Raw genomic sequence first — 12,500 nt, 5'->3', positions numbered from 1 at the left:
TGATTGGTTGATTGATTGAGAGAACACTCCTACATTAGGCTTGTCATTGTGCTACTCGTGTATCAGTACTCCATGGAAGTCTGTTCCATTGAAATATGGTCACAGTGTTTGACTCCATCACTGAGATACTTACAACATAAACATCACTCAACACCACCCTCATCTGTTAATATATTGGACTGTGTTTAATATACGTCTCTGTCTCTGTCTGTCTGTCGCTCTCTCTGTCGCTCTGTCTGTCTGTCGCTCTCTCTGTCTGTCGCTCTCTCTGTCTGTCGCTCTCTCTGTCTGTCGCTCTCTCTGTCTGTCGCTCTCTCTGTCTGTCGCTCTCTCTGTCTGTCGCTCTCTCTGTCTGTCGCTCTCTCTGTCTGTCGCTCTCTCTGTCTGTCGCTCTCTCTGTCTGTCGCTCTCTCTGTCTGTCGCTCTGTCTGTCTGTCGCTCTGTCTGTCTGTCGCTCTCTCTGTCTGTCTGTCGCTCTCTCTGTCTGTCTGTCGCTCTCTCTGTCTGTCTGTCCCTTAGGGCTGTAACTCCAGTGTAGAGAGCTGGCTGTTTGCCAACGTTGGAGTGATCCTGGGGGTCTGCCTGGGAGTGGCTGTCATTGAGGTAAAGAACAACTAATACATTCTATAGGACCAGCACAACATATACATTCTATAGGACCAGAACAACATATACATTCTACTGGAGCAGAACAACATATACATTCTACTGGAGCAGAACAACATATACATTCTACTGGACCAGAACAACATATACATTCTACTGGACCAGAACAACATATACATTCTATAGGACCAGAATAACATATACATTCTACTGGACCAGAATAACATATACATTCTACTAGACCAGAACAACATATACATTCTACTGGACCAGAACAACATGTACATTCTATAGGACCAGAACAACATATACATTCTACTGGACCAGAACAACATTATATAGGACCAGAACAACATATACATTTTACTGGACCAGAACAACATATACATTCTACTGGACCAGAACAACATATACATTCTACTGGACCAGAACAACATATACATTCTACTGGACCAGAACAACATGTACATTCTATAGGACCAGAACAACATATACATTCTACTGGACCAGAACAACATTTTATAGGACCAGAACAACATATACATTTTACTGGACCAGAACCACATTCTATAGGACCCGAACAACATATACATTCTATAGGACCAGAATAACATATACCTTCTACTGGACCAGAACAACATTCTATATGACCAGAACAACATTCTATATGACCAGAACAACATTCTATAGGACCAGAACAACATGTACATTCTATAGGACCAGAACAACATATACATTCTACTGGACCAGAACAACATTCTATAGGACCAGAACAACATATACATTTTACTGGACCAGAACCACATTCTATAGGACCCGAACAACATATACATTCTATAGGACCAGAATAACATATACCTTCTACTGGACCAGAACAACATTCTATATGACCAGAACAACATTCTATATGACCAGAACAACATTCTATAGGACCAGAACAACATGTACATTCTATAGGACCAGAACAACATATACATTCTACTGGACCAGAACAACATTTTATAGGACCAGAACAACATATACATTTTACTGGACCAGAACCACATTCTATAGGACCCGAACAACATATACATTCTATAGGACCAGAATAACATATACCTTCTACTGGACCAGAACAACATTCTATATGACCAGAACAACATTATATATGACCAGAACAACATTCTATAGGACCAGAACAACATATACATTCTATAGGACCAGAACAACATATACATTCTATAGGACCAGAACAACATTCTATAGGACCAGAACAACATATACATTCTATAGGACCAGAACAACATATACATTCTATAGGACCAGAACAACATTTTATAGGACCAGAACAGCATATACATTCTACTGGACCAGAACAACATGTACATTCTATAGGACCAGAACAACATATACATTCTACTGGACCAGAACAACATTTTATAGGACCAGAACAACATATACATTTTACTGGACCAGAACAACATATACATTCTATAGGACCAGAACAACATATACATTCTATAGGACCAGAACAACATATACATTCTATAGGACCAGAACAACATGTACATTCTATAGGACCAGAACAACATATACATTCTACTGGACCAGAACAACATTTTATAGGACCAGAACAACATATACATTTTACTGGACCAGAACCACATTCTATAGGACCGAACAACATATACATTCTATAGGACCAGAATAACATATACCTTCTACTGGACCAGAACAACATTCTATATGACCAGAACAACATTCTATATGACCAGAACAACATTCTATAGGACCAGAACAACATGTACATTCTATAGGACCAGAACAACATATACATTCTACTGGACCAGAACAACATTCTATAGGACCAGAACAACATATACATTTTACTGGACCAGAACCACATTCTATAGGACCCGAACAACATATACATTCTATAGGACCAGAATAACATATACCTTCTACTGGACCAGAACAACATTCTATATGACCAGAACAACATTCTATATGACCAGAACAACATTCTATAGGACCAGAACAACATATACATTCTATAGGACCAGAACAACATATACATTCTATAGGACCAGAACAACATTCTATAGGACCAGAACAACATATACATTCTATAGGACCAGAACAACATATACATTCTATAGGACCAGAACAACATTTTATAGGACCAGAACAGCATATACATTCTACTGGACCAGAACAACATGTACATTCTATAGGACCAGAACAACATATACATTCTACTGGACCAGAACAACATTTTATAGGACCAGAACAACATATACATTTTACTGGACCAGAACAACATATACATTCTATAGGACCAGAACAACATATACATTCTATAGGACCAGAACAACATATACATTCTATAGGACCAGAACAACATGTACATTCTATAGGACCAGAACAACATATACATTCTACTGGACCAGAACAACATTTTATAGGACCAGAACAACATATACATTTTACTGGACCAGAACCACATTCTATAGGACCCGAACAACATATACATTCTATAGGACCAGAATAACATATACCTTCTACTGGACCAGAACAACATTCTATATGACCAGAACAACATTCTATATGACCAGAACAACATTCTATAGGACCAGAACAACATGTACATTCTATAGGACCAGAACAACATATACATTCTACTGGACCAGAACAACATTCTATAGGACCAGAACAACATATACATTTTACTGGACCAGAACCACATTCTATAGGACCCGAACAACATATACATTCTATAGGACCAGAATAACATATACCTTCTACTGGACCAGAACAACATTCTATATGACCAGAACAACATTCTATATGACCAGAACAACATTCTATAGGACCAGAACAACATGTACATTCTATAGGACCAGAACAACATATACATTCTACTGGACCAGAACAACATTTTATAGGACCAGAACAACATATACATTTTACTGGACCAGAACCACATTCTATAGGACCCGAACAACATATACATTCTATAGGACCAGAATAACATATACCTTCTACTGGACCAGAACAACATTCTATATGACCAGAACAACATTATATATGACCAGAACAACATTCTATAGGACCAGAACAACATATACATTCTATAGGACCAGAACAACATATACATTCTATAGGACCAGAACAACATTCTATAGGACCAGAACAACATATACATTCTATAGGACCAGAACAACATATACATTCTATAGGACCAGAACAACATTTTATAGGACCAGAACAGCATATACATTCTACTGGACCAGAACAACATGTACATTCTATAGGACCAGAACAACATATACATTCTACTGGACCAGAACAACATTTTATAGGACCAGAACAACATATACATTTTACTGGACCAGAACAACATATACATTCTATAGGACCAGAACAACATATACATTCTATAGGACCAGAACAACATATACATTCTATAGGACCAGAACAACATATACATTCTATAGGACCAGAACAACATATACATTCTATAGGACCAGAACAACATTCTATAGGACCAGAACAACATTCTAGAGGACCAGAACAACACATACATTCTATAGGACCAGAACAACACATACATTCTATAGGACCAGAACAACATATGCATTCTATATTACCAGAACAACATTCTATAGGACCAGAACAACATTATATAGGACCAGAACAACATGTACATTCTACTGGACCAGAACAACATATACATTCTACTGGACCAGAACAACATATACATTCTATAGGACCCGAACAACATAGACATTCTATAGGACCAGAACAACATATACATTCTATAGGACCAGAACAACATATGCATTCTATAGGACCAGAACAACATATACATTCTATAGGACCAGAACAACATTCTATAGGACCAGAACAACATTCTATAGGACCAGAACAACATATACATTCTACTGGACCAGAACAACATATACATTTTATAGGACCATAACAACATATACATTCTACTGGACCAGAACAACATATACATTCTACTGGACCAGAACAACATATACATTCTACTGGACCAGAACAACATATACATTCTACTGGACCAGAACAACATATACATTCTACTGGACCAGAACAACATATACATTCTATAGGACCAGAACAACATATACATTCTACTGGACCAGAACAACATATACATTCTACTGGACCAGAACAACATATACATTCTACTGGACCAGAACAACATATACATTCTGCTGGACCAGAACAACATTCTATAGGACCAGAACAACATATACATTCTACTGGACCAGAACAACATTCTATAGGACCAGAACAACCTATACATTCTACTGGACCAGAACAACATTCTATAGGACCAGAACAACATATACATTCTACTGGACCAGAACAACATTCTATAGGACCAGAACAACATATACATTCTACTGGACCAGAACAACATTCTATAGGACCAGAATAACATATACATTCTATAGGACCAGAACAACATTCTATAGGACCAGAATAACATATACATTCTATAGAATCTGTCAGGCAGGTCTCTCAGCCAGACAAATATTTATCATTAAGAGGAATAAATGCCCGTCAGAAACAGCTTCTGACCTCTGACCTTAATCCACGTGACTTCCAAGACAGCAGCTCTTGTTTTTCAATGTATGTAGACACTTCCTGCTACAGGAGCATACATTGATCACAGCTATTGAGAGAACCCTCCTGAGAGGCTTTAGATGTAGTGATACTGTTAACCTGACCTCTGACCTCTACCCTCCACAGCTCCTGGGTATGATCCTGTCCATAGGGCTGTGTAAGAGCGTACACACTGAGGATTACACCAAAGTGCCAAAGTACTGAAGATGATGACGGGGGACGCTATGACACACACACACACACACACACACACACGCAGACACACACACACGCAGACACACAGACACACAGACACACACACACACACACACACACACACACACACACACGTTCGGTGCAGATGTTTATTTTCTTTCATTTTTTTTTGTTTAATTTTTGTTTTGTTTTTGTTTGTATTTTTTGGGGGGAGGGACTTGTCTTTTCTGTCAGTCCAGTTTCCATCGGAGCACTTTAGAGACTGTAGTTATGGATTAGAGAGGAAGACGAGACCAGACCGGGTCACAGAGACAACAGGAAAGAGAGATGTGGAGAAAGTGAGGACAGGAAGCGTGGAGAGAGGACAGAGAAGACGAGGATGTAGAAAGAGATGGAGGGTCGTCTCCTACCTCGGCAGATGCAGTCTACCACATCCTTGACTTCTGGGGAAAGATCCATTTTTATCATCAGGAATCAATCATGATCGGCATTGTTTGTCAGCTCTCATAGGTCCAATCCTAACTTCAGATATGCATGGGTAACTTTCATGAATTGAAAATGTAAAAATGTGAGATTTTCAATTGGAGAATTTAATTAGGAGATTTGTGAAAATGTGAGTTTCGTTCACAGATCTCAAGTTCGGTTAACGGTTGTTATCGAGTTGACCTGACTAGAAGAGGAAGAGTTCGGGGAAGAGTTTTTATTTTCTGTTCTTCAGTGTTTTGAGGAGTTATGCATTTTTGTTTGTTATAGTACCTTGTATATAATTTAGTTTGGTATTTCGTGAGCCTCTGAATCTGTGTTCTTTTGTGAAGATGTTTTTTGTTCATTGCATGTTTTCTTTTCCATGTATTTCTTTTTTTTGTGCAGTTTTGATATTTTTCTTGATAGTTTTGTTTAAAGTAATAGTTATAATGAGATACTAAAGAGGACCAGAATTCTGCTACTTTAAAGTAGGGGGGGGGGGGGGGGGCTTGGCTCGTAGGGGGGGGGTCTTCCCCAACTGGTGGCCCACAGGGGATATTATTTGCTGCCCTATGTTTTCTGAGCTAGATAGATATATGTAAATCTGTTCTATAGTATTCCCATGCGTAACAGAGGGATGTATGTGACTGTATACAAATCTAAGCAAGCTTTGAAATGATTAAGTTTAAGATAAATATTATATCTATTTGGTCTTCTTGAGGTCAATTTTCAGTCTACAAATGATTTGTGTTCCGGCTCCTTGACCATCCGCTCAAGAAACAAATCATCCCTGAATCTAGTGAATGACTGCTCTTAAAGGGGCTCTTAAAGGGGCTCTTAAAGGGGCTCTTAAAGGGGCTCTTAATTATCCCCCTCCCACAGTGGCAAAGAAAGTCTCAGTTTACAATTATCTTTTGATGACAAACAGAATACTTTGTTATGAATTTTATGTTGATCGTGGCATCTTTTGGGTTGTGAGTTACTCTGAAGCTTTTCATCTTGTTTTTGTGATGACGGCTTTCACGTAAATATCTAATTTTCCTTCAGAAGACAAACATACGCGTTTCGTTAAGAAATGAACCATTTTGTTTTAACCCTGATCAACAAAAAACAATTGTTATGTGACCTTTTTCTGTGAGTGAAGAGCAGATTTAAATAACAGAAGGTTCTGGTTTTTTAAAGAGGAAAAACGTCCGTTTTGTTCTTGAGAAAATATCCATTTTGGACCAGAAATTCTTTATGTACAGTAAATCATTCAGAATTAAATTAATGTATATTTTTTAACTTTTGAATTAAGGTTTTTGTTTTATATTTAGGCTTTTCTTCTTTTGTTTTGTTGTCTGATTTGATAACCTTTGACCTTGGTGTCATTTTTTTTTTTTTTTTTACCGGTAGGACTATTCATTTAGAACTTGATGAGCTTCTGTCTACTAGCTTGATCAGTCGACGTATACTCACCCCATTGACTCTGTTTTGATTTGGTCAATAAACATGGAATAAGACTGACTTATTGTGTGTCTGTCGATTTCTCCAGAGAATCAAATCTGAGAAACATGTAGCACGCTATTCCCCCTGAAAAAAGAGCATATACCATGTGGTGGTCGCCAAAAGAAGTGGCGGTTCAGATATAGGTACAACTATCCAGTTAGAGAGAACCAGTAAGAGACAGGGACACAATTCACACGTTATCACCACACACACAGCAAACAGGAAGAGGAGACTAGTAGAAGTCCCTCGTGTTTTAATGGTTAAAGATGCGCTGAACACCAGTCAGAGAGAGTCCAGAAGAAGGAGTGTCCATGTTGGAAAGGGTCCAGATGAGGAGGACAGGAGTTTCTACAGGTTGTCTCAACATGCCCTCCTGGAGACACTTCACGGGCCCCCCCCCCCAGGTTAGGTTATTTCCCCATTCAGACTTACAGTACCTTTAGGCAGGTGTCATGGGCTTTGCAGGTGTGCGGGTTCCCTTGTGCATACCGAATACATTTAATTTAACCTCTGAAGACCCTCCCATTTGCTGACCAACAGAAGGGGTTGGGTGAAAGGTGGAAGACTCAATGCCTTCAACTTAAATGTGTCTTCCTCATTTAACCCAACCACGTCTGAATCAGAGAGGTGGGGGGGCTGCCTTAATCGACGACCACGTCTTTATCGCCCAGGGAACAGTTGGATTACTGCATTGCTCAGAACGCATCCAGCAACCTCTCAGTTACTGGGCCCAACGCCCCTGTAGACGTTGTGTAGACGTTGTGCCAGTCTCTTCCCAGGTCTCCTTCCCAGCTGTTAAAGCGTTCATCCAGTAGGGGGAGCTATAGGACTCTGATCACAAACAGGCTGAGAGTCTTCATTCCAGCATTCCTCTATGGTCTGTTGGAGGACGTTGTCCCTTGATGATGGTCTGTTGGAGGACGTTGTCCCTTGATGATGTTCTATGGTCTGTTGGAGGACGTTGCTCCTTGATGATGGTCAGTTGGAGGACGTTGGATGATGGTCAGTTGGAGGACTCCTTGATGATGGTCAGTTGGAGGACGTCTCCTTGATGATGGTTGAGGACGTTGTCCCTTGATGATGGTCTGTTGGAGGACGTTGCTCCTTGATGATGGTCTGTTGGAGGACGTTGCTCCTTGATGATGTTCTATGGTCAGTTGGAGGACGTTGCTCCTTGATGATGGTCAGTTGGAGGACGTTGCTCCTTCATGATGGTCAGTTGGAGGACGTTGCTCCTTCATGATGGTCAGTTGGAGGACGTTGCCCCTTGATGATGGTCAGTTGGAGGACGTTGCTCCTTCATGATGGTCAGTTGGAGGACGTTGCTCCTTGATGATGGTCAGTTGGAGGACGTTGCCCCTTGATGATGGTCAGTTGGAGGACGTTGCCCCTTGATGATGGTCTGTTGGAGCACGTTGCCCCTTGTCTGTGAGAGCATTGTGCATGTACACTGTGTGTTGGAGGGATAGCACATGCTTGTGTTCTAGTAGTATATAGCAGTATATGTCTTGTATGGTGTACTGTATGTGTTGGGGCTGTCAATCAGTTCATTCCACTAGTAGTATATAGCAGTATATGTCATTATGGTATACTGTATGTGTTGGGGCTGTCAATCAGTTCATTCCATTAGTAGTATATAGCAGTATATGTCGTGTGTGGTATACTGTATGTGTTGGGGCTGTCAGAGTGAATCAGTTCATTCCACTAGTAGTATATGTCTTGTGTGGTATACTGTATGTGTTGGGGCTGTCAGAGTGAATCAGTTCATTCCACTAGTAGTATATGTCTTGTGTGGTATACTGTATGTGTTGGGCCTGTCAATCAGTTCATTCCACTAGTATGCTTATTACTAGCTGTCACTCATACGGCGAGGTGATGAAGCTCATTGGTTGAACTCTAATTGCTGGGCGGCTGGCCCACGTGGGGGAAAATGTCGGGGAGATGGTGCAGCACAGCTTCTAGAAAAACAATCACTTTCAAACTAGGGATTTTATGGCTAATTGAGGTAATTCTGGCTCATAGATTATTATAATTAAAAAATATTATTTAACCTTTATTTAACTTGGCAAGTCAGTTAAGAACACATTCTTATTTACAATGACGGCCTACCGGCAAACCCCGGACGGCGCTGGGCCAATTGTGCACCGCCTATGGGACTCTCAATCACGTCCGGTTGTGATACAGCCTGGAATCAAACCAGGGTGTCTGTAGTGACGCCACTAAGCACTGAGATGCAGTGCCTTAGACCGCTGCGTCACTCGGGAGGCCCAAGCTAAGATGGGGGAACAGGTCTGTCTGTAATAAAGTGCTGCTCGGCTTTCTTGACAATCACTATCAACTAAACCAGTCCTACAGTTCTCTAGTTTGATCCCACCTGGACTCCTGTCCAGTCAGATGGTCGAGTGTTGCAAAATAGAACACGGGCGAATTCCAGTTGGCCCAGAACAGAGCAGCACAGCTGGGCCCTTAGATGTACTCCGAGAGCTAACATCAATAACATGCATGTCAATCTCTCCTGGCTCAAAGTAGAGGAGAGATTCACTGCATTGACTACTTGTCTTTGTGAGAGGCATTTGACGTGAGTCTGTCCATTCAAACAGCTGAACACAAAGCTGGGACACCCATTGCATACCCCACGAGACAAGCTGGGGACACCCATTGCATACCCCATGAGACAAGCTGGGACACCCATTGCATACCCCATGAGACAAGCTGGGACACCCATTGCATACCCCACGAGACAAGCTGGGACACCCATTGCATACCCCATGAGACAAGCTGGGACACCCATTGCATACCCCATGAGACAAGCTGGGACACCCATTGCATACCCCACGAGACAAGCTGGGACACCCATTGCATACCCCATGAGACAAGCTGGGACACCCATTGCATACCCCATGAGACAAGCTGGGACACCCATTGCATACCCCACGAGACAAGCTGGGACACCCATTGCATACCCCATGAGACATCCCACCAGGGGGGGGGTCTCTTCTTCACAGTCCCCAGATCCAGAACAGACTCTGGGAGGCTCACAGTACTACATAGAGCCATGACTACATGGAACTCTATTCCACATAAGGTAACTGATGCAAGAAGTAGAATCATTTAGAAAACAGATTTAAAAAATATACACCTTATGTACACCTTTAGCTATAGCAGATAAAACACACATACAGTACACACACACACACACACAGAGAGAACACATGTTACAGCTACATACACACAGAGAACACATGTTACATACACACAGAGAACACATGTTACAGCTACATACACACAGAGAACACATGTTACAGCTACATACACACAGAGAACACATGTTACAGCTACATACACACAGAGAACACATGTTACATACACACAGAGAACACATGTTACAGCTACATACACACACAGAGAACACATGTTACAGCTACACACACACAGAAAACACATGTTACAGCTACATACACACAGAGAACACATGTTACAGCTACACACACACACAGAACACATGTTACAGCTACATACACACAGAGAACACATGTTACAGCTACACACACACAGAGAACACATGTTACATACACACACAGAGAACACATGTTACAGCTACATACACACAGAGAACACATGTTACAGCAACATACACACAGAGAACACATGTTACAGCTACACACACATAGAGAACACATGTTACAGCTACACACACACAGAGAACACAGTAGTGGTGTGTGACTGAGACAACGGAGTAGATTGGTTGAGTAGTGGTGTGTGACTGAGACAGCAGAGAGATTGCTGAGTAGTGGTGTGACTGAGACAGCAGAGTAGATTGGTTGAGTAGTGGTGTGTGACTGAGACAGCAGAGTAGATTGGTTGAGTAGTGGTGTGTGTCTGGAGACATGTTTGTCATACATATGGGATCATGGCAGTTCTCTTCAGAGGGAACAACAGCAGACAGAAACAAGGTGTAGTGTGTGTGTGTGTGTGTAGAGGGGGATAGTATCTCTATGAAAGATGAGCTCTGTATCTTGCACGCACGCACGCACACACACACACACACACACACACACACACACACACACACACACACACACACACACACACTCAGAGTAATGTAATTTCACCTCACTATGAGGGGTAATGAGGACACAGACAGGAAGTCATTCAGTACTATTAACAGGACAGGGCCTGATGGGGATGTATTCATTCACAAAGAGGACAGTGGAGTGGAGGAGGGAGCTAGGGTACAATCCTAGTCAACATCTCCATTAATCACATCCTGATTGGAAATAAACAAAGTCTATTGTGTTATGGAAGGGGGGATCTAGACCCTGTACTGTTGCTGCCTGTCTATAGGAGACTCCAACACCAAGCCAGCCAACTCAATGACACTGACACAGGCTACTGTTTTAGAGAAGAGTCTCTACTGCTGCCTGTCTATAGGAGACTCCAACACCAAGCCAGCCAACTCAATGACACTGACACAGGCTACTGTTGAGAGAAGAGTCTTGAAGACCCTGACTCATACATTCACCCTGGGTCTAAGGCATGTCCACTTCCTCTCCTCACCCTCTCCAGCTGCATCCTATCCTACATGCATATCTCACACTCAACATAAATCTTGTTCCCCTTCTCATTTTCCTCCTTCTATCCCTTTAGTGTTGTGTCTCAAAGCTCAACATCTGCCCTTTCGCTCACTGTCTTCAGTCTGCAGAGAACTCACAACTCCATCCTGAGTCAAGGTAAACTACTCACTTCCTCCCCAAGGGCTGAATCTATGAGGTCCAAAGTAGTGGTCCAAAGGAGTGGTCCAGGGTAGTGGTCCAGGGTAGTGGTCCAGGGTAGTGGTCCAAAGTAGTGAGCTAAAGTAGTGGTCTATAGTAGTGGTCTAAAGGAGTGGTCCAAAGTAGTGGTCCAGGGTAGTGGTCCAAAGTAGTGAGCTAAAGTAGTGGTCTAAAGGAGTGGTCTAAAGGAGTGGTCTATAGTAGTGGTCTAGGGTAGTGGTCTATAGTAGTGGTCCAAAGTAGTGGTCCAGGGTAGTGGTCCAAAGTAGTGAGCTAAAGTAGTGGTCTAAAGGAGTGGTCTAAAGGAGTGGTCTATAGTAGTGATCTATAGTAGTGGTC

At 41.6% G+C, this 12,500-nt stretch overlaps 1 protein-coding gene across 1 annotated transcript in view; it reads left to right on the top strand.

The window, feature by feature from the left end:
* The window catches only part of LOC135566634 (CD82 antigen-like), a 9,067-nt gene extending 1,660 nt beyond the window's left edge, over window positions 1–7,407 (top strand). The window contains exons 3-4 of the mRNA XM_065014303.1: window positions 520–603; window positions 5,368–7,407. Of these exons, the coding sequence (XP_064870375.1) occupies window positions 520–603; window positions 5,368–5,445 (162 nt within the window). The 3' untranslated portion in view covers window positions 5,446–7,407. The remainder of the gene's footprint in view (window positions 1–519; window positions 604–5,367) is intronic.
* The last annotated feature ends 5,093 nt before the right edge of the window (window positions 7,408–12,500 follow it).

Source organism: Oncorhynchus nerka, unplaced genomic scaffold (genome assembly GCF_034236695.1).
Source record: "Oncorhynchus nerka isolate Pitt River unplaced genomic scaffold, Oner_Uvic_2.0 unplaced_scaffold_3908, whole genome shotgun sequence".
In the NCBI taxonomy this organism is placed as follows: domain Eukaryota; kingdom Metazoa; phylum Chordata; class Actinopteri; order Salmoniformes; family Salmonidae; genus Oncorhynchus; species Oncorhynchus nerka.
The sequence above is the reverse complement of the archived record's forward strand: the minus strand, read 5'-3'. Positions and strand labels throughout refer to the sequence as shown.